This window comes from Athene cunicularia, assembly GCF_003259725.1.
Source record: "Athene cunicularia isolate RWA chromosome 1 unlocalized genomic scaffold, athCun1 chr1_part2, whole genome shotgun sequence".
NCBI classification, from domain to species: domain Eukaryota; kingdom Metazoa; phylum Chordata; class Aves; order Strigiformes; family Strigidae; genus Athene; species Athene cunicularia.
This window is the reverse complement of record NW_020799092.1, coordinates 43,935,550-43,958,641: the sequence shown is the minus strand read 5'-3', so window position 1 is coordinate 43,958,641 and position 23,092 is coordinate 43,935,550. Positions and strand designations below refer to the sequence as shown.

Sequence of the window (23,092 nt, the reverse complement as noted above, 5' to 3'; positions counted from 1 at the left end):
GTATAAGAGACAGGCTCGGGGCCGGTGGGGAAGGGCGTCCGGGCAGGAGGGGCTGTGATGAGAAGGGGGGCTTGCGAGAAGAGGCTGAAGTCGTCTTCTCCGCTCACGAACCTCTCGGCCGGTGGGGCGGTAGGGGAGAGCGCCGAGAGAGAAGGCGGGGGGAGTGCCGAGCCGGGCCCTCGGTGGGTTCACAGGCTTCGCCCCCCTCCGCCCGGGCCCGGGCTGGCGGTGCCCAGCGGAGCCAGGAGCAGCGCGGTTGGAAGCCGGAGGGGAGTTGTGGTTCGTGGGGCTGGGGAGCTGCGTTAGCCTGTAGCGTTTCTGGCTGCTTTAAGGTCTTCGAGCATTATTGAGGTTAAGACCTGGTCGCCGATAGGTAGTCCTATAAGCTCTAGGAGTTAAGTAGCAGGGATTTCAGTTAACCTTAATTTCGTAATGCACTTACCTTAGAGAGTAAGGCTCAGAAAGGAAATTCTGGTTACAAGTTGATTGCAAGCGATGAGCTATGCAGAAATTTGTGCTGCCTAAGTGCTGATGCTCCACTAGTTCCTGAGAGTCGGAGGACTCTGGAAACAGAACACCGAGTGGCCAAAGCTTTAATGATACCCTCAACGCTCGTCTTGCTGACAAAAAGCAACAGTGGCTTCATCGGTTTGAGAGCGTTGTCGGTTTTGTTTGCGGTTGATGTACTAAGCTTTATGTTGCTTGATTTGTTCGCCGTGTTCCTTTGTAAGCACGTTCTTAGGAAGTCTCAAAAACAGTGGTCTAGATGGCTAAAATAATTAATCTTCACAGACTTGCCATAACCGTGAAATTATCAGCTTCTCTTTGGAAGCAGATGTAAGGTTATTCAGTCTAGAAGCATGTATTGGCAGCTACCATCTGTTCAAATATTTGTATTCCTTAGTAAAATACAGGGCAAAACCTGAGGTCTTGTTGCTTTAAAATTTTTATTGTTGTTTTTATATAGATCTGTTTAATGAGTTCTGGGAAGGGTTAAAGTCAGGCCTCCTGTATTTGTGTCTTGGCAGTCATTCATCTGCTGTGCTTGGTTAATGTTACATAGTGAGCAAAGAAGGATAAATAATTTACCATTCTCATTATGCTTTTAATAAATAACAAATGGGAGTGCACCTCACAGCTGCGACTGAAATATCTGTCTTGTTACACTGTATTTAAAAGGGGAATTATTTTCTGTAGGAAAATGGTCACAATAAGCCTTTTGATTATAGACTGCAGCTATCTTCATGGCTTTTATTGACTTGATTTAAAATTCATGTAAAATGCCAAATGAACTGGTCTGTCACTGTTCCACTTATGTTTATGGATTTTCCCAGAAAACAAATGTGTACTTTGGATTTTTATTTTTAAGATCTTTATTAATATGGCATTTAAAATCTTGTCTTACTGTAACTTGACTAAAACTTGTATTAGACCCGTTAATTAAGCTTAATAATATGCAAACCATTTTTTCAGAAATGAAGAAAGTGTTTATTTAAATGCATTTGCAGATACGTTTAGGAAGCTTTACATATCATGAAAATTTTGGTCAATTTTTACGTAAGTTTACTAATTGAATATTTTTGGTGTTAACTGAAAATGAGAGTCTTTTAGGTCCAAGTTTTGGCAAGAGTGACACTGCAGTCACAGTCCTTGTGATCAGGTGTAAACCTGAGATGGGATAGTGAAGTTTTTTCCAAGATAAGGCAGAACAATGCTCTGTCTTAAAAAGAATAGCATCTGCAGAGAGAATCATATTTGCTGTTCAATTAACTTGGTTTTGAGAGTCTTTGTGAACTAAACAGCATTCTTTGAATGTTTGTTTACAATAAAAGTTCGGAGTATCCTACCTTGCAAAGCACTGATTTTTCTCTCTAGTAAGAGGTGTAGTATCTACCAGACTCTAAAACATGTTTATTTATAGGTTTCACAAGCACTTTATAAATATAGGTCGTTGAACCTTGTGTGCTGCTTGTTTCTGTATGAGAGACACTTGCTGTCTGCACCTGTATTTTTCTAGTTGAAGATACCCCTATAATAAGGTTTTCAAAAGAGATTTTTTGTTAAACCAATGGTTCAGCAAAACAAATTCTTTTAACTTTATAAAATCTTGATATCATGATTCTTTTAAAACAGTGTGAAATAGTGTTTTGAATGATTAACACGAGAGTAAAGAAAAGAAAAAAAAAAAAACATCTCAGCATTATATGACAACACTAGTGTGAATGCAATAGAAAAATATTCTCATGTTGAACCAAGTCGGGTTTTGCTAGGTCTTAAATTCTGTAGACTTGCCTAACTTAGACTTTTCCTTGTGTTTACCATCTTGCCTAATTTACCATCTGTCGGTAAGCATGTACATTAAGGTCACTCACAAATAAAAGTAGACTTTGTAAAGACTGGAGTAGTTCAGTGCTCTTCTCTTGTGTCTTACTGGCTTCAAAAAGATTTGTTGTGTATTTGGGCTCCTGGAGTAGAAATTTCTATCATAATGGCAAAATTGTAAAGGTGGGAATTGTTTTTTGCAAGCCATGAGGGAATTCCTATGCCAAATCTTGAATTGTTTGTGCAGTGAATTGGTATCAATAACAGTGTTTAAAGTTGCTTGAATTCTGTGGCTAAATTTAGAAAAAGAAAAACCCACCAGACTTTTTTGTCCTGTGCCAACATTTGGTGAATATCTCACACTGGATAGATGTAATTGATTTTAAACTTTAAATTAATGTCCATATATGCTTTACAGCAATTTAATTTTTTAAACTGCCTGCTTGCATCTGATAGGTATGTAGTAGCAGTACTTAACTGTGCTTCTGCTTTAAAAGGTATTTTAGTTCACTACTCTTAATTCCCTACTCAGTTCTTTAGAGCTTAAAACATATTACATTCCAGACTGCATAATGTCAAATATTTCAAAACTTTTTTTTTTAAACCCACTGAGAAGAATGCAGTGGTGGGTTAATGCCAGTCCTTTTGAGGAACTGCTACAAAAAATTCCCTTTCCTATCCCCTCCCAGATTAACTGGAACAGACGTTGGAGTCCAGTAAATGGAGTCCTTGAGACTTTATTGCATTTTGAAAGGCCTGCTGTGTGAAGATTAAAACACTATAGCCAATAGGCACCTTTTTAGGTAAATGCTAAATAGAATTTACTTTTTATCAAAATGTCTGGAAACAGTAACTTTTTCCTTATGTGATTTTCTTTTTTTCACTTGAGCAGGTAACTGTTCCTTTGTGATGGCGCTCTTTACTAATAAAGCTAAAAATGAGATTTTTGTTGTGTGAAATGTTTGGTGCTGGGGTTGCTTTTAAATGGGCTATAACAATTAGAAGATTGTTCAAAGTTGTCATCTTCAACCTGTCTTGTATTTAAAAGCAATCTGTGAAAGACAAACTCCAGAGTTTACAGTAGGTGTTTTTCAACAATACAATTTTTTTCAAAGGAAAATAAGCCATAATAAATGACTGCTTTTCAGGGAGCTTTTTAGTATTTAGTTATTGACTGGTTTGGTTAGACAAGTAGCTGAACCCCTCTTGGAGTAGTAACAGGCAAATTAGATTAGGCATTTTGATTTGGCTGCTGTTGAAAAAGTTCACAGTTCACAGATTCCTGTTAGAAGCTATAGAAATGTGTTAAACTGACCGTTGTTAAATTGATTTATTTGTAGTACGTTTTTGTTTAATATTAGATAAAATAAGATTTGAGCATCATTTTGTCATGAAGTTATGTGAGTAGTCGGCTGTGCAAGTGTGGCAGTGGAATGGTAATAAAAAGCTGCAACATTTTGACAGCTTCTACCAAATTTGCATTATTTCCAGATGAAAGTGTAAGGAAATTGATTTGTTGTTGCATTCTGATTTATTACAGTACTTGAATTTTCTATGTCATCCAAATTGCATACTATCAACTTAGACAAAAATAATCATGTATTTGGTAGGCACTAATGCTATTCCAAGCTTTTACCATATATTAATGTGATAGAAAAAGTACTGAGAAGATTCATGATTTCTTTTAATAAGTGTGCTGCCCTGAAATGTCAGAGTATCAGCTTTTGTTCACAGTAGCAGAATTACTACTGAAGAGTGCTGTGTCAACACTGGTTTTTACATACAGTCAGCTTAGCTCCTAGTAAAGCTCGCTGCTTACCATGTGCTTCTTGTTCCTTGACAGCAAGGCTGGCTGCCTTAGTTAATAATATGAACCCCTGACCTCGCCCCCCCTCAAAAGCCATAACCAAGCCTGTAATCTTTTAATGACACTGAAATTGAATGTGCTTTTCCCCCCTCCTTTTGTTTACTGTTACTTTGAAGACTTCTTTCCCAAAAGAGAGCTTTTATTTTTAGGACTGCCTAGCTTTTTGCATGTACGTTTGGTTTCATTAATGCATAATGTGTGTTCAACTGATGCCTTGGTAACAACCTAATGATGTTAGTGAGTCTTGAAACTAAGATATTTAATATGGGTTTCTTTGTCTTGTATGGGGGGGTGTGTTCAGCTTCTGCCTGCTCATTGCGAAGTGAGAAGTAATGCTAGGAAGGAAAAAAGTTGTGAATGGAAAGTGTTTTACACAGATGGTATGCTTACGAGTGCCCATTTGACAGGCTCTGGGAAAGTTTAGCTGAGGGACTTTATTTTCAGCTCTTCCAGGAATAACTTGTTTAACTTTTTTACTTACTGTATAGGAAGGAGCTTGTTTTTTTGATAACTGAGAAGTTATGCATGGATTTATTTACTCATAAATCTCTCCTGTCTGTTTAGGCTGAGACTGATATTTAATGTATAAACAGAGTGATAGTCTTGTAAATAAAATTCGATAATCTTTTGGGGATTTTTCTGTTTGGACTATTAAAAACACTGCAGGATATAGGCAGGTTAGGTGGAAGAGTGTAGGACAGGAGTTAAATGGAACATTCCTCATAGGAGTAGGAGCATGTAGGTGGGATAGATTTTTTTTTTTTTAATGTACATACTATTTTGCTTATAGGTTGATTTGATGGTCCACAGAGGGAGCTAGAAATGCATTTGAACGTTTGGAAAGTAATAAGCAGACTTCTAATCCTTTTTTCTCCATGTAAGCCACTGTGACTTTCTGTACTTTGTAACATTGCTGAATTTGTTTCAATTATCATAAAGGTATGGAATGGCACATCTTTGAGCATGTTGCTTATGTGATGGACTTAAAAGTATTTGCTCCAAACAGGTTGCCCTAAGATTTATACAGAAATAGTAAAATACATTAAAAACTGACACATAATATTTTCCTGAGCCCCCTTTTCTTGGAAATGGCTAAATAGTGTTTTTAAAAAATCAATTTGGGGAAAAAAAACTATATTGGAAAATTTCAGCCCAGTGAGGTATGCAACTGAAAACAACCAGTGGTGCTGGTGATGCAAAGTATTATGGTAACGCTATTGAACATTAAGTCAGATTGTGTGTTTTCAGTGGAATTGTGTCTTTCAAACTTGAAATGGAAACTAGTCAACAGAAGGGAAGACATGGCATAAGAGTTGTTCCCGTTTTGCTCTCAGATGTGTTCTCAATTCTTGCTTCTGTTGAGTGGTTTTTGGTGCACTTTCCTAGGTGCTCTAGGCATAGAAAAGGCAAGGTGTCCAGGCAGCCTTTCTACGTCCCTGTTCACAAGCCTGCATCTTCTGTTAATTGTGAAGACTGGGATCCAGAGAATCAGGAATGTGAAGAGGCATCTTGGCAGCGTTGCTGATATAGTAGTATTGGGTATGCCTTACTTTGGAGGACAGTGGTGGGAACAATGAGAGCAAATGTGTTTGTGTAGATGTGAGCCGGACTTTGAGACTGTTGAGGTGGATATTTTTTAACTGGGCCGATGAACTTTAAAGGACTGTTTCTGCAGTTTGATTTTTTTCTAGATGGCAGACTTTAGCTTATTAAATGTAAAACAGCAATATGTAATAGTTTCACTGTAGAGCTGAAAACGTTTTTGATTTTAACCTTGAAGAATTGTCCTGTAGTGCTGGCAGCCCCTCCATTTTAATTTGTTGACTCAACAGGCTTTGTCATCATGTAGAGCATGTAATTAGAATACTTATAATAGTTAAGAACTATAGGGAAAGCAAACAAGAATATTTTTTGAACTTAAAAATAAGCTGTTAATCTCTGTGGTATGGTAGAGAAGCCCCAAAGCACAAAACTGTGACAGTTTGTAAATCATGTTTGTGCAACTGGTGTTGGTAGTTCAAAATAAAACAAATTTCTGCATAAAACAAAAAAATCTCAACCCCCCCAAAAGTACCTTTTTATTCATGTAAGGTCCTTTTTGTCTCTTAAGTCTGGGCAGCTTTTTAGAGGTGGCTGATATTTTTGTGGGAGCAATTAAAAGACAGAGAAAAAGTAATAATACATTCTTGCTGTCTGAACAAATTAGTTTCTTCCACATGTGACTGATGATGTGGTAAAGCAACTTGTTTAACATGGATATATACACACCCTTGGAACAATACTTGAGATATAAACCAGTTTTAAACACAGTTCTTTAAGATGACCAAAAAGTATTGATGTGACTAAAATGTTACTGCATATGCTGATTTGGGGATTCCATTCTTGGCATTTTCCATGTGTTTTATGAAGTAGATAATGAACTGGACATACATGTAAGTAGATGGCATCATCTCTTCATGGTTATGACCATCATTTTTCTGGATCTTCTCTCTGCTTCATCTTTTCACTTGTAAGAGCCAAGCAGATTTCTCTGTAAAATGCAATGTAGTATTTAATTTAGGTGCTACAGTTCTTTTTTTGCAAGTATCTTTGTGAAGCCTTCATTTTCTCTCTTCTTTATTTATATAACATGGAAAATGTTTTTTTGCAGTGAATAATCACTGCTAAGTAATTCCTTCACAAATGTCTCCATACCATTTCCAATTTACAGTTTTGAATCATGCAAAGATTTTTCTGATCTTTGATAAACTGCTGGAAAATAGCATTCTGTTGGGGCTTCTAGAATTTGTGTTGTACTTGTTTTCTGTTGATCTTACGAAAACCATATGGAATTTTTTTAAAAAAAAAGATAGTGTCAGTTAAATTGCCAAATCATAGTACCACTTTACCTGTAATATGGTTTTAGTATGATGCTTATTCACAATTGCTGTAATCATTTAATCATGTGATGCATTAAATACACATCATACTTCATGAGAAGTCTTATTGGCTAGTTCTCTCATTTCAGTGAACTGTTACAAGATCAGATGTGTAATTTAACCAAAACCCCTATGGACTGTAATTTATTTAAAGGTTTACTGATTTCTGTCTCTAGATTATTTGCTTCATTGAGATTAGAAGTGGAAGATTTTTTTTTTTTTTTTTTTTTTTTCTTACTGGTTTCCAGGTCTCCTTCTCTACCATGAATGTAATATATTTGTGTTTTGATACAAAACAGCTCTAGGCTATATTAAAGATGATTTCATTTTATGATACAGAGTGTGTTCTTGATTTCATCATCCCATTTAGATGTGGAGTCTGCTATTAGATCTTCTGGACTCAACAATCCAATGTGTGGTAAAAACATTTTTGGTGGCTGAAGTTCATAGTTTTGCAAGATTAGTCCACAGTTTTCATTATATCAGAAAGTATTCTATTCTGAACATATTTGTCTACGTGGTTTTTAAATTCAATAGCTGTCAGATATAATCATATATTTCTCATTTGCATTCTGATAATGTGATTCTTTAATTCAGGGTTTCATATGATGAGGCTTTTATTATGGCCAGTGACCCCTTGGAAGGCTTTCATGAAGTGAACCTCGCTTCGCCTACAACGCCAGATCTTCTCGGAGTAAATGAGCCAGGGACTCAGGAACAAACTACCTCACCCAGTGTTATCTACCGACCACATCCTTCTGTTGTGTCCTCCACACCAATCCAACCCAATGCATTAAATGTTTCTGACCTTCCCACACAACCTGTTTATTCATCTCCCAGACAACTGAATTGTGGAGAAGTATCAGGTGTCAGGTAAGTTCTGTGTGTCTTTATTTCAATTGCTGATACTTGTTGCATATAAAATACTTGCTTTACTAAAGAAATGTTTTTAATATTGCTTACAATATTAAATTGTGTCCATAATGGTACATTCAACACCACTACTGCCATTTCTAAAATATTTCTTCTCAATGGATTATATAAATAAAATATGTATCACTCTCTTTACAGCATCAATGTTACCGACGCAGTACTTTGTTCTACCTCTGGACCCCAGGGTGGGTCATTCAATCACAGAAAGGAGAGCAATAACGTAGAGAGAGAGTTTTTGCAGGGTGCTACAGTAGCAGATGTTGCTGAAGGAAATGAAGATATTTTTGGGTTGAGTACAGACAGTTTATCTCACTTACGGAGCCCATCTGTACTGGAAGTAAGAGAAAAGGGCTATGAACGATTGAAAGAAGAACTTGCAAAAGCTCAGAGGGTAAGGCTTATTGTCTTGTCTCCTCCCACTTTTTCTTTCTTCAAAGTGGTTATAATATTGCAGAATGATAGATGGGCCAGAAGGTGCAGTCTGAATCTATTCATTTCTTACAGAATTATTAGAATGTAATTATTTTATGTAGTTTTCTGAATGTGTGCAGTGCTAATGTCTTAGAATTATTCCTTGATAAGTGCTGCTGCTACTTAACCATTGAAAGCTTTCGCTGCAGTATCTGGTTAAACACGCTTTTTCTTTGAAATGTAGACAATCCCTTCATTATGACATTTGAGAACAGGAGTAATTTTCTGTCATTCTGTTGTTACTGTGTAAGTATTTATAGACGCTGATTATATACCTCTCCTCTTCTTTCTCCTGGAGTATAAAAGTGTAGCATGTGTCATGGAATATACAAATGCTTTAGAACAGGGCTACTTGTGATGTTTCATAGGGGAATGCCTGCAGAAGAAGAAGCAATGAAGATGTCACTGGTGTTCTTGTAGAGTAGTGTTACGCCCCACTTCAAATTAAATGCGGATACCTTTGAAGACACGGTGGCTCAATTCATTAATATTTGTAAAGCGCTTTGTCTTGTTTGGATGGATGGTGCTATATAAATGCAAAGCCATTATTTATCATTTTAACATCTCTCTGTGCTTAAACTTTCAAGTAGATATTGTGCTATTTCTATTTGTGCCTTTTCCTCTCCTCTACATGATTCTATTCTTTAGATTTGAGCTCATCTTACCTTGTGTTTGAACTTGTTTTCCTCTGTTTGTTACCTCATTGTGTTGAATGTAGTCATTGTAGTTGCATTTGCCCTTGTTAATGTGAATCTTAGTTATGGGTTCTGACATCACTTTTTGTGTTGATTGTTTTCTTGCTGAGTAGTTGCTTCCTTTGCTAATGTGTTCATTTGCTTAGCATTTGACCGTTGGAAGGAAACATTAACCTGAGCTAAATTTGAGGACCTTGCATGTGAATATATAATCCTAGAAGTTGAATTTGGAACCTTAGAAAGTAAGAAAAAAATCAAAGTTTAAATTTTAGAAGAGCTATTCTAGCTTCTGCCAGTATACCAGAGTACACCTGCCATACTTGAAATACACAACTCGGATCTGCCACTGTTACCTTAGAATGATCTGCACATCTTACTCAGTGTATGTCACTTTGTCTCTTAAAGATTGAAATGTTTCCAATTTCACTCTGCAATTTAAGGTAATTTTTAAGGAAATGGCATTAAGGCAGCTAGGACATACTAATTGCATGTTATATATTTTCAAATCCTTTGGGTCGTCTTAACAATAGTGATTCAGCGCTAATTTAAGACTGTTAATGTCAAAAGTTCTCACTAATTCTTAACCCATCAGGCTGATTCTTGCCAGTGTTATATACTGGATGGATAACTTATTTTGTCTGCTTGTCTTCCTAAACTTGCACTGTTCCAGAATTGCTCAGTAACACTGGATTCATAGCAGGAGTTTACACCCTGTAAAACAATAAACCCTATTCATTCCATTATACCTACTTTATTCCACTTCCTATATGAGGACTAGTTTTCTTCTATCCCTAATTCATCTCTGATTGCTTTCTTCCAAAAGTCATGGCTCCTCACAGAAGACTGTGCACACTCCACGATATTCAGTATGTCATGCAGTCTTTAAGCTTTTATTTCCAAGTATATTCACATTTGTTAATGAGTACTAGGTTTAAAAATCTGTAGAGATATAATTAATAGGTACTGCCTGTGTATAGCTGGTTGTTTTTTGCATAATGTTTTAAAATTGTAAGTCTTTGCTATTTATTAGGAACAGTGAGAAAAATGAGAATTACAGTTTGCACTTGAATTTTGTGGGCTCACTGAGACTGGAAACCTTACAGACTAGAGAAGTTCCAGGAGTGAATGAAGTAAACAAAAATTTGCTATCTTGCATTTTTTATTTGTTCCAAATTTCTTACCCGAACTGTATGCTATTTTAATATGCATTAAAGATTGATCTGAATTTGTTGCAGTTATGATCAGGAAGGGAAGCAGGAATTTTGAAGCTTTGGGATCTCTATCTAATTTTTTTTCCTGTCTCTGCTTGGAGTGCAACTGTTTTTTCTTAATATGCTCCTTTTTTTTTCATATTAGAGATATATGTATGGCATGTAATTGTTAGACATTTAAGTATCGTTCTTGAAATTATTCAGGAATAGAAAAAAGATACAGTCTTTTTTTTTCCTCCTTTGTATATGCCTTGTATTTGTTAAGGCTACAGACTTCACTCCTCAAAAAATGAACAGCATTGCTGGCAAAATTGTTTAAAAAAAGTTTCAAAAATTTGTTTCTTCATGAGAGGAAGTATGCTTTCTATTTCAATCTAGATTCGGTTGCAGCACCAAATCATGTCATAAGATTGGGAGAAAGGTTGGGTCAGAGGTAAGAGCAGGGCAGCATTCTATACTAACAGAGTGTGTAAGATTGGCCATGCTTTTGCCTTAAAATGCCCCTGTAATTAAAATGACATAGATTTTCCAGTCTTTGAGACCATCCAGGTCATTTTTGCTTATTTGTTCACTGAAGACAATTTCTGGCTATATTCTGTAAAGTGGAGCTGAAGAGTCCTTGCTTTAGATGATCTGAACTTTTCTCCTTGTCTTGCTACCCTTTTAAAGCAGCATCAGGAAAACTGAGAAGGTGTTAAAAGGCTTTAGCAATTCAGTGCCTGGGACCGTATCTCTTCCTGTCTCTATGCATTTGCATTTGTTCTGCCATGTTTGGATTGAGCTGTGTCGCTGTGGTTACTAAAGGTAGATCAGTGGCATGTAGATAACATCTGAGACAATAATGATGGTATTTTGATATATGGTATGTCTTGATGTGTAAGTTTAGTGGAGTCCTTACAAGGGAATAACTTTTGTTTTGCTTTTCATCTTTATTAACCAGCATGTGGCATGTATTTTTGATGGCTTGCTTGTAAATTCTGGGCTGTGGCAGTTCATAGTTGTTTTCCTTGAATTTTTATGTGATTTGGCCCAGAAGTTATTTCCTGATCAATCAGACTGTCACTATAATGATGTCATCTATGACTGCAGAGGGAAACAAGTTTCTGTCTTGATATGTTTTCTCTTGGAGTGTTGAAATTAACAGCTGTCACTGATTGTCAGTCCCCTTCTCTCCTGAGGAAAGAGCGGTCTACCAGAGATGTTGGTTGCAAATACCATATTTGGTTTGAGAATGAATTCCATGCTTCCTACTGTCTTTAGAGTAAGATCTGTAGGCTTGTTGGTAATGAGAAAATTACTTTTTGTAGTAGAAATCTGAATTACTGATATTTCCCTAATGGGGTGAAATTGAGTCTTTTTTCCACACATACAGAATCACAGAATCATCTAGGTTGGAAAGGACCCTGGAGATCATCTAGTCCAACCGTTCTCCTAGCTCAGTTCCCACCTACAGCATATCCTTAAGCTCTAAATCGACCCGACTCTTGAACACCTCCAGGGATGGAGACTCCACCACCTCCCTGGGCAGCCCATTCCAATGCCTAACAACCCCTTCTGGAAAGAAATACTTCCTAATATCTAGTCTAAATTTTCCCTGGCACAACTTGAGGCCATTCCCTCTTGCCCTGTCGCTTTCTACTAGGCTAAAGAGACTCATCCCCAGCTCTCTGCAGCCTCCTTTCAGGGAGCTGCAGAGGGCGATGAGGTCTCCCCTCAGCCTCCTCTTCTCCAGACTAAACACCCCCAGTTCCCTCAGCCGCTCCCCGTACGACCTGTGCTCCAGACCCTGCACCAGCTCCGTTGCCCTTCTCTGGACACGCTCGAGTCATTCAATGTCCTTTTTGTAGTGAGGGGCCCAAAACTGAACACAGGAATCGAGGGGCGGCCTCACCAGTGCCGAGTCCAGGGGTCAGATCCCTTCCCTGTCCCTGCTGGCCACGCTATTGCTGACACAAGCCAGGATGCCATTGGCCTTCTTGGCCACCTGGGCACACTGCTGGCTCCTGTTCAGCCGGCTGTCAATCAGCACCCCCAGGTCCCTCTTTGACTGGCAGCTCTCCAGCCACTCCTCCCCAAGCCTGTAGTGCTGCTGGGGGTTGTTGTGGCCCAAGGGCAGCCCCCGGCATTTGGCCTTATGGAAACTCCTCCAGTTGGCCTCAGCCCATGGCTCCAGCCTGTCCAGGTCTCTCTGCAGAGCCTCCCTACCCTCGAGCAGATCAACACTCCCACCCAACTTGGTGTCACCTGCAAACTGACTGAGGGGGCACTCGATCCCCTTGTCCAGTTCATCAATAAAGATGTTAAACAGGAGTGGCCCCAACACCGAGCCCTGGGGGACACCACTCATGACTGGCAGCCAACTGGATTTAATTCTGTTCACCATAACTCTCTCAGTCGTCCAGCCAGTTTTTTACCCAGCGAAGTGTGCGATTGTCCAAGCTATGAGCAGCTATTTTTGCCAGGAGAATGATGTGGGAAATGGTGTCAGAAGCCTTGCTAAAGTCAAGGTAAATTACATCCACAGCCTTTCCCTCATCCAATAAGCAGGTCGCCCTGTCGTAGAAGGAGATCAGGTTTGTCAAGCAGGACCTGCCTTTCATAAACCCACGCTGACTGGGCCTGATCCCCTGGTTGTCCCTCATATGTTGCATGATGGTGTTTAGGATGAGCTGCTCCATCAGCTTCCTGGGCACCGGAGTCAAGCTGACAAGCCTGTAATTTCCCAGATCATCCTTCCAACCCTTCTTATAGATGGGCGTCACATTGGCCAATTTCCAGTCAGTTGGGACCTCCCTGGTCAGCCAGGACTGCTGGTAAATGATGGAAAGCGGCTTGGTGAGCACCCCAGCCAGCTCCTTCAGCACAGTGATACAGTGATTCTTGTGAAAGAGGTGACAGTATAGGATGTGGTATTGTGAATTTCAGTGTAGTGATCCTTAAACCTAGATTTTTCTTTCAAAGGCTTCAATTTCTATATGCATTCTTCATCTTGGAAACAGTCTTGAGTGTTACAATTTAATCTCTTGTCTTCAGATCTTGTGTATTGACACAGGATTTGAAGTAGGGGTGTTTTTTTCTTTCCTGTTATTCTGCCTATATCATGAAAGAATCCAGTATAACAGAGGCTATTGTCATTGTTACAGTGTTTCTGTGCAGGCTACACTGGTGGTTAAATCTTTATTTTTCTTAAGTAAAACATGACATTTTAAAACTCTGCATGGATTAATGAATAAATAGATTCACAGTAACTGTCCAGGAATTCCAGTTGTACTATATAGTGCATTCAGCATTTTTAAATGTGTATTGTCATTTGCTTATAAGTTAACAAGCAATAAAAATGAGGATGCTCCAGAATAATAAATATATTGTTCCAGAACTCCACTGAAGAGTGTGTTTTCTAAAACAAAATTGCAGTTGAATTGTAAGGCCACTCACTTGTGATTTTTAAAGATGGGTTGGTCCTCTGCAGTTCCTTGCTGTCTGAGTGATGAAAGTTTTCAGTTTCCACACCTCTGACTGATGCTGTTGTAGTGTATCATAGACATAGAAATTTTCTCAGGCAAGTAGGAGACTACATGCAAGCAAAACATAAGCATCTTCACCCATACCATAAGATGATGATTCATTAGTTTGTGAAATGCTCTTACCTCAGAAAAGATATTCTGGAACTCTCTCACATTAAACATCCTTGTAAATGTGGTTGCAGTGGACTAGTTCTTATGTAGCTTGTTTAACTTGGGTGCTGAATGAAGACCAGTCAAACAGAAATGTATTATAAATGCATACTTTTTTGACAACTTTAGAATTCAGCAGTATCCCATGGTTCTGATTTTAGGTGATGTCTGTAGGAAAATCTCAATTTTTTTCCCTTGGTCTTTTGCATCTAGTTCTGACTTGGTTAAATTACTGAACTATAGATGTAAGATGATTTTCTTTTTATAATTTAAAATACAAATGGTTTTGAAGCTATAACTTAAATTCATTATCTCACCCATTCTTTCTAAAGATGCACCTGTAGTCTGTGAATATCAAAGTGAAATAAGCATTAATAAGACACTTTGTTGTGGCTTTGGGTTTTGTTTTTTTTTGTAATTTTAAGGGTTTTTTCCATGCAAGTGAAATTTTTTTATTATCTACTTCGTTAGCTGTCTGGTATACTTCATAATAGCTCATCTTCTTCGTGTAGTTATTTTTCAGAACAGTAATGTGAGATGGACTGCAGCATGGATGGTTAGTATAGCACATGCAGTTGTCTCTTCTGCCTCTATTGCATATGGCTGGGAAGTCTTCAGTAATGCCTTTTAAGACACAAGCAGCAGTAATATTTCTAATAACTGCTAAGCTTTTTGCTTTGGGCACTCTTTTATTTCTGCCGTGCTTGAAAAACCCGAGCTATTAAACTTGCTTGGTAAAATAATGCATTCTCTTATGCTCCTCCTGAATCATGTCATGGAAACTTGCCCAGTGTTTGACAAATCTAGTTAAGCAGCCATGCGTAGTAGACTGCCTGGTGTTGTCTCCTTTTTGTTTTCATTAAGTAGCTTTACTTGTCTGCCTAAATTGTAATCTAACCCCCCCCTAATCTTTCCAGTTGCAGGCGAAACTCTAATCATTTTACTTAAAATAGTGTATTGATAGTGGTAACTCAGGAGTGGACCTGGGGTAGTTCTACCTTAATTGTAAAATTGGTAACTCTTGGCCTGAATATTAAGACAACCTCCTTTTAAGATGTATTGATGTATATGTAACATTTTCCTTATAAATCAGTGAAGTAAACCAAGGGAAATTATCGATGTATTTTCTGCGTTTATAGGAACACACGAACTTGAGCTTTAAGCATTTTGCATCAGAATCTTTCATTTCCTGATTAATAGTCATACTTTATATAGAAAATTCTTTAAATCTATATGAAATTAATTAAATTGTTTCCCTTTTCTTTTTTTAACCTCTTATTTTTGCCAGTAATTTTTTCTCTTTGGCTTTTTGTATTCCTTTTTCCTCCCCTTCCCTCCATCTGTAGCTGTTTTCCACCTCTTTTTTTTTTTTTGAGATAGGTCACTGTGCAAAATACTAGCTAGTAAGTAAGAGTTGAGTTTTACTTGAGAAATACTCTGTTTAGAAAAAACCCATCGTTGAAGTGGTACCTTTCAGCATAGTTAAAAGGTTGCACATGGAAAGCAAAAAATCAAAGTAGCAAACAAACTAGGCTAAAAATCTATTAAAATGTCCAAAATTAAAACCAAATAAAACAAAGGAGAAGTAATGCCTTTGACACTAAATGAGTCTAGAACAGTCCTTTAAACACCCATTGAATTTAGGAGCTGAAGTCAAACAGGACCCTTCATCTTAGAGGAAAATGTATTGCCAGTTTCACTGCAGAAATTGAGAGGAAGACCTAATAGCAGCATGCTACAAGGCAAGATGTAGTTTCCCACATTGTTGTGTACCTCACTCAATCATGAAGACTTTGGGAGAAATAGTAACCACCTCCCAGAAACACAAGGGAAGCTGCTGTTTGGGCCTTTTTATGACTCCATGGTGACTGGCCTTCCAGAGTTTTCTGAAGGCGGCTGTTTACTGGTTTCTGGAGGTTTTCAAATCAAATCATTGTTAGATTGTATTTGGAGTCTTTAACATGTCAGTGACAGGTTTGCATTAGCTAGCTTGGTGGGGGAAGAGGAGGAAGAACTAGATGAAGATTGGAGAGAAAGTTATGGCCAAACCAAAAAAAAAAGCTTGAAAGGTCAGAATGAGCTGTCTGTTGCTTTTCTTTCCCTTTTTCTCTCCGTTCTTCTCATAAGAGAGTCCAGGGTTTAATGGTTGGGGAAGAGGAGAAGAACTTTTCTTTCCAATTCCTTGTTAAACTTTTTGTACTTCTCTGCAAATTATTTCACTTTTCCCCTAGCCATAGGACAGTACAGATGAAACTGGGCATGATGTGTAACACTTATACTGCCAAACCTGTGATAAAGTCTTACTGTAAAAGTGGTATGGTCAGGCCTTCACTCAAATTTTAGTGGTGTAGACAAATAACATTTTGAATTCCATTAAGTTGCTTTGATTTGTGTATCTGTATAAACAAGTAAGGATATAATTATGGTATGATTTTTGGAGTTGTATTAGTTGCAAGGAGGTATGCAGAAAACAATATAGTAAAATACGTTTTAAGATTCTTTTAGAATTGAGGATCTTATTGAGATAAAGCTTTTTGATTTTTATTTTATTTTATTTTTTTAAAGAATTACTTTCTTTAAGTGTCTGTTAAGGAATGGGTGAACAGAACTGATATTCTGTCTGTCCCAATAATTAATTTGGTCTGTATTTTAAGTGACTTTAGTCTTCTATACTTTCAGGAAAAAAATTTTCTTAATTCAGAGTATTTTGGAAATGCTGATGTCTAGCTCAGATATTTTTAATTGGCCTGGTATATTTCTGTATAGCAGGAAGAAATAGCTATGTATGTACAGCATTAATTTAATTGCTTCTAGTGTTAAGATTAATATTTTGAAAGGTTTTGTTTAGCAAAGGTTTTATGTTTCTCTCTTTTTTTTTTTTTTTTTTTTCCTCCCCCCTCTCTGTGGTATTAGCTTTAAAAGGCCAAATTACTACTCTAAGTCAGAATAAATAACTTTCAATTTTTCATAGGAGCTGAAGTTAAAAGATGAAGAATGTGAAAGGCTTTCTAAAGTGCGAGATCAACTTGGACAGGAATTGGAAGAACTTACAGCTAGTCTGTTTGAGGTTTGTTGGAGTCTTCGATGTGATATACTTAAAGGAAGCTGAGCCAGATGTTTTATGTAGAATCAGTGTATTGTATGCTGAATTTTTCTGCAATAAGCTTATAAAGGGATTTGTGTCCTGAAGACCCGGGTGTGGTGAAGTAGAGGCTTAAGAGCAAGCAGTAGACTTTTCACTTAGATGAACAAGACCTCGTTGAGCTTGTCAGTCTGCCTAGACACAAAAGGAAGAAAATATATCAGAAAGCTTAAAACTGTTTAGGCTTATTTTTTGGCATAACTATTTTGAGACAGCTTCTCTGTCTGACAACAAGGCTATCTAGATAAGAGCTAAATTTGGGGTTGCCATGGTGACTAAATAAAAAAAAAATAACGTAGTTTCAGATAAATGGAGGTAGCAAGTACATAACTTAACCATGCTTTCAGCTTTTGAATTTTGGGTCTGGCAGTATGCTACTCCCACAAACTTGAAAAGAAACATTAATACTGGGTGATGTACCAAGGTGGAACCTGGTTACCAAGTGAGAAGCCTGAACTTTGTGAGATCTTTTCATTTGAGAAAAAGGCAGTAGTGCCAGTGAAGATTGTGAGCTTATACTATATAGAGAAAAATCCTAAATCCATACTTGAAATAGGATCAGTTCCCCTTTTATCACAGAAGTACGTATATGTAGGAATGTCTAGAGACTAAATTGTGATACCTATGATCATCAGAATAAATGTCATAATCCGGAGATGATTTATATGTTTACCAAATCATAAGTTTTCAGCAGATGGATGAAGATACAACATTAAGTATATTTTAGAAGCAGTATTTAAAGCTATGATATTGTATTGGTATAAAAGTGCTATTAACATCTTTAATATACTGACATTCAAAAATCAAATTACAAACTGCTCTGTGGGTTGGCAGTGCATTCTATTTCATCATCCTGGTAGGGTAAATTTACTTAAAATATTAAGCAGTTCCTCTGTGTAGAGAATAAATGGGAGACTGGAAAGGTGATTTTTAGCGTAAATACTTGTGTATGTTGGCGGGGGAGGAAAATGTTCAGCAGGTATTGTAACCGTAGAGGAATAAAAATAATTTTATGTAATTTTATATTGATGACACCTCATAACTTAGAACAATGTATAAATTTGTTAAATCTATGTTTGAAATACAGTGAATTAGTAATAATTCTTTGAGTTTTCATTATTCAGAACTGTTGTGGGCATGTCACTTGAATTTTCTCTGTGATTTAATTTCATTAAGAGGCCCTAACAAAACACAGTATTGAGGTTTCTTGATTTTTGCACTGGGATCTACAGGCTTTGAATTCATCTTCCATTTTGAATCCCACTAATTTCAGTGACTGTATAAGTGGATATGCTGGAGCTTATATTAATGCATCCCAGCGGAGGATCATGACTTGTTGTGCAAAGCTGGGTGTATATACTACATTATTATACTGTAATAGCACTATAACATGCTTTGCGTTCAAAGGTGCATCACTAAGCAGAAACTGCATGGTCAATGTTAAATGTATTTGTACACATTGTATAAATGTGTATGTTCCCATTCCTGCATGTGTCTGTTGTTACTTAGAATTTTACAAACCCATATTACACAGTTGTGTTGTATGCCCGTGAGAGCCAGATCTTTTGGTATGATGATGTATGAACTTTTTTTGTTTTATTTATATAGCGTCCAGATATGTGCTAGGCGCTTTACAGATATGAGAAGCATCTTATCCCAAAGTAGTTTAGTCGGTGGCTTTGATCTTTCAATCTTTGTTGCCTTCAGTAAGTGCCAAGTAAGAACAGTAATTTGATCACAGGTGCAAATTACTGGATCAGAGCCTAAACAAATACATTATGCAGACAAAAGGCTTATGAGGTAAAAGGATATTTAAAAAATCCCAAATCCTTTTATGCTTTCTTCTGTATTGGTTTAGCCTTGTGTTTTGTTTTGTTTTTTTTTTTCTTGGATTGGTTTTTAATGCTTTTTCTCTTCTATTTAAGAAATGTTTATTAATCCAGAAACTATTTTAAACTGTTACTTTGTCTGTTTTATTGATGGTAAGAATTTAGACTTCATAGTTGTTTGACCAGTTCTGTCATGCAGAAGTTTACAGTTGACTAAAACTGGTTGTTCTGGCTAGAAGGAGGGAGAAGTTCTTTTGAATGTGCTACTGTGCCCATGTTGCTTTTGTTGCTACTGGTTGAGTTTCTCTTGGGGGTCAAGGACTTGTCAGCCACTGAAGCGTGACTGGAGCCTGGTGTTCATGACAGGTACTGTTCCTGCTGGAGGTGGGTGGGTGGAGCTGCTGAATTTCTGAATCTGAGCTCAGAACCAAGGAGAAGAAACTTGGTGAGCCAATGATGAATCCAAATGGTAGATTTATAGGTATTTTTTGGGTGTGTAACTATTTAATTTCAGACTGGTGCACCACTTACTGTTCACAAGTAGTCTCCGTGAAGCAAAAGTAGTTGTTTTGTTTTTTTACTGGATCTTGTAAATTGTGTGAAGCATTTACACTAGCTAAACATTTTTTATAGGAAGCACACAAAATGGTTAAAGAAGCTAATGTCAAACAAGCTGCAGCAGAAAAGCAATTAAAAGAAGCACAAGGAAAGGTGAGTTTTTTTCCAACTTGTTTGCTTTGTTTTTTCACATGGTTATGAATCTAAAGTGTGAATCAGAAAGATGTAAATAGAGCATTACCTGTATACATCATTAAAATATATACTAAGTTGTTCTACATCACCTTGACGTATTCTTAGCTAGCATCTATGGACACAGCTGGTGTTTCAGCATCATATCGGATAGCTAACAAGGTGCATAGGAAGCCAGTGTTGTTACAGTATTCAATTGCATAGGTATCTGCCTGTTAGTACTGTTGGAAGATGAAGTCATGTTTTGAACTAAGCTAACTGGAAATTTTGTTAAACGATGTAACATATTTATAGCCTAATACAATGTTTGTTTGTTAATGATTTTATTTTTTTTCCCCTCCCCAAGATTGATGTCCTCCAGGCTGAAGTAGCAGCACTGAAAACACTAGTACTGTCTACTTCACCAACATCTCCAACTAAGGAGTTTCAGTCTAGTGGAAAAACTCCCTTCAAAAAAGGCCATGCAAGAAACAAGAGTACAAGCAGTGCTATGGGTGGCAGTCATCAGGACCTTACCATGATGCAGCCAATTGTAAAAGACTGTAAAGAGGTAACGATATGAGGATTGTCCTCTTTTTGCTGACAAGCTGACTTTATTGTTTTGTTTTACTTACAGTAAATCTAGTATATATTAAATCTTCATGTAAGACTGACTATTTTAGAGATATTTTTCATTAATGAAAGAAAAATTTTCCTTCATACCAGTAGGTGGTGATTTTTCCAAGTCTTGTTTAGCTTTAAATCATTAAGTGAAGATGAGATAAGATTTGAGATATTGGAATTAATGATTTAAAGATGACCATTAAAAAAATCCAAACCACAGTATAGCTGAATGTTAAGTCCTAGTGGCTTTGTAAAAAGTCCATCACTGGAAGTTCATAAACTCATAAATATTTCATAAACTGTCATAGAAAAGAGGAAGAGTCATTTTATAGATCAATAATGGGTGAAAGAAGCCAGGGAAAAGATGGAATCAGTGATTTATTAAAGAACAGGAGATGAGTTACCACTGGAATCCCAGAGGTGTCTGTGACTTTTTTTCTTTTTAAATCTATTCATGTAATTAAAAATGATGAAATAATGAGGTGATATGTTGGTGCTTGAGTCCTTGGAACAGTAGTAGCAAAAAGTGACCAGAGTTGAGAAGGATCTTATGATACTGAGTGGCTAGTAGAACAGCAAATGAAATTCAGAATCAATAAATGAGAAATGAGGCATCTAGGGAAAAAATGCATCTCTAGCAGAGATGCAGTTGTGGACTTAGAAATAGCTACATTGTGCTGGAAAAAAAAGTAATGTACTTGTAGATGATTCTCTTGAAAACACCATCTCAGTGTTCAGTGATGGTCAAAGACCCACAGATCTTAGGAGCTGTTAGGAAAGGAATAAATAGCAAAAGAAAAAACATTATACTTCTGTATAAACATGTAGTAGATTTGTGTGTCTATGCATGCAGCTACGATATCTTCATCTCGGGACATAATGAAAATACGAGGAAGTGTGACATGGTCAAACCTATGAAGTATTTCTGTGTAGACACACACACTTCAGGTAGAATAAAAATCTATGCAGTAAGAGGTGACCTGAGGATGATGAATGGTGAACAAATGTTAATGATTTCTTGTAATAAGAATACTCTGAAAGCTAAAAGGAAAGTAATTTTCAGCCAGTATGTAATGAAACTTTACAACTCATGGTCCCAAGATATCAAGATTAAAAATGTGTTTAAAATGTAGCCATGCAAAGTAACAGACGAAAAGCCTGTCAAGGTATATGGAAGATATATATGACATTTGGCTTAGGAAGTTTCTTTAACTTCAGATTGCTAGGAGTTGGGAGGCTGTATAATGAAGACATGTCACTGTCTTTCCTCTTGTGCTAGCTCTGCAGCCAGCTCTGACTGCTGGCCATTGTCAGAAGAGTAAGAAGTACAGATTTTTTGCCCACTGAGACTTGTCTTTCTGTCCTTACTTCTAAGCAGGAGTATTTAGTGTGCAAAATAAGATGAAGAAAGCAAGACTGCCTCTGGTATGGTGGTTGGGACATTGTTTTAAGCAGGGGAGATGTGTTCCCTACTGCTTTCATTATCCAGTGATTTGTGGGTTTGTTTACTGCTTTGCTTTATTGTTGGTCTAAGGTAGATGTTTGCATTTCTGGGAGCTGGGTCAGAAACCCTAGTTCTGTCCCCTTCTTGCTAAACATTCTTGCCACTGAGTTAGGTTAACCTTTGCGTGTTGTTCTTGTGATTTTGAGTGACCACTTCAAAAGCAGGACTGAGAGTACACTTGCTCAGGGGATATGTAGCAGCCTTGTGGTCTGGGGAATGGCAGCTTTGTACTTCATGGAACGTCTACCACCCAGAGCTTTGCATTTTGAGATGTTGGATGGAGCTGAGTGTAAACACATGTCAACTCTCAGGTTTCTTTGTGGAATGTAGACAGAGTTAGAGTGGCTGGCTGTCCACCCTAAATTTCCGTGGAGCCACAGATGTGCCAACATCACAGGGAAGTATTTCCTAGCATGTAGAGTAACCTCTAGGATAAGTAGACGTGTAATTTAGGTATTAACAGGATTTAGGCAAGCTGAATAGCTGCCTGGCTCTTAGGCAGGCAAGTAGCATCCACTCAGTGTAAATACTGATGAATGTGTTAGTGTTGTTCAAAGAGCTGAAAAGTTTCTTTGATGTTATATTTTACTGCAAAATGAAAGCATTAAAAATTTACCTATAATTATTATTACACTTGGCTGTAGATTTAATTGCAGGTAATGAAAACTTTGGTCTAGTGAAAGCACAAGTAAAAGCAAGGAGGAGATATACATGTAACAGTGTAGACTGGAAAGGAAGAGCATCAAGCTATATTCTCTTGAGTAGTTTTTTTCAAGGCAGCTTCTTGATAAATTGCAGATTTGGGGGAAATTGAGTTAAATCTAGAAAATAACCAAGTTAATAAGAAATGCATCTTAATTTTTAGAATCATATAGTACAAATCAAACCCAGCTTTTTTCTGGTGATATCTCTTGATTGTATTTGTTTTAAAGCCAGACCTGGGATGGGTTTTAAGGTGTGGGTATGTTCCTTTAGGGAGCAAGTTACACCTATTGAATTTCATTTGTACATTGAGGTTGGTGGCTTAGCAACCAGAACATTTATGTGCTAGCTTAATTAAGATGGTTGTTCCTGATTGTACCTGAGCATAAAGCAAGTACTTCTAGTGGAAAACAAATTTGCCAGTCTAATTTTTGTAGGTTCTTTTCAAGAAAACAAACAAACAACACCCCC

The 23,092-nt window shown here is 37.3% G+C and overlaps 1 protein-coding gene across 3 annotated transcripts in view; it reads left to right on the top strand.

The window, feature by feature from the left end:
* Positions 1–23,092, top strand: part of RAB3IP (RAB3A interacting protein) — a 38,079-nt gene that overhangs the window by 4,233 nt on the left and 10,754 nt on the right. Inside the window, exons 1-6 of one of the 3 annotated variants that reach the window (XM_026867941.1) lie at positions 5,578–5,728; positions 7,705–7,980; positions 8,179–8,431; positions 17,063–17,158; positions 19,696–19,773; positions 20,159–20,362. In XM_026867941.1, coding sequence (XP_026723742.1) covers positions 7,730–7,980; positions 8,179–8,431; positions 17,063–17,158; positions 19,696–19,773; positions 20,159–20,362 — 882 coding nt within the window. In that variant the 5' untranslated portion in view covers positions 5,578–5,728; positions 7,705–7,729. Of the gene's footprint in view, positions 1–5,575; positions 5,729–7,704; positions 7,981–8,178; positions 8,432–17,062; positions 17,159–19,695; positions 19,774–20,158; positions 20,363–23,092 lie in introns of those variants that run through there. The other 2 variants (XM_026867942.1, XM_026867943.1) reach the window with 2 other exon arrangements.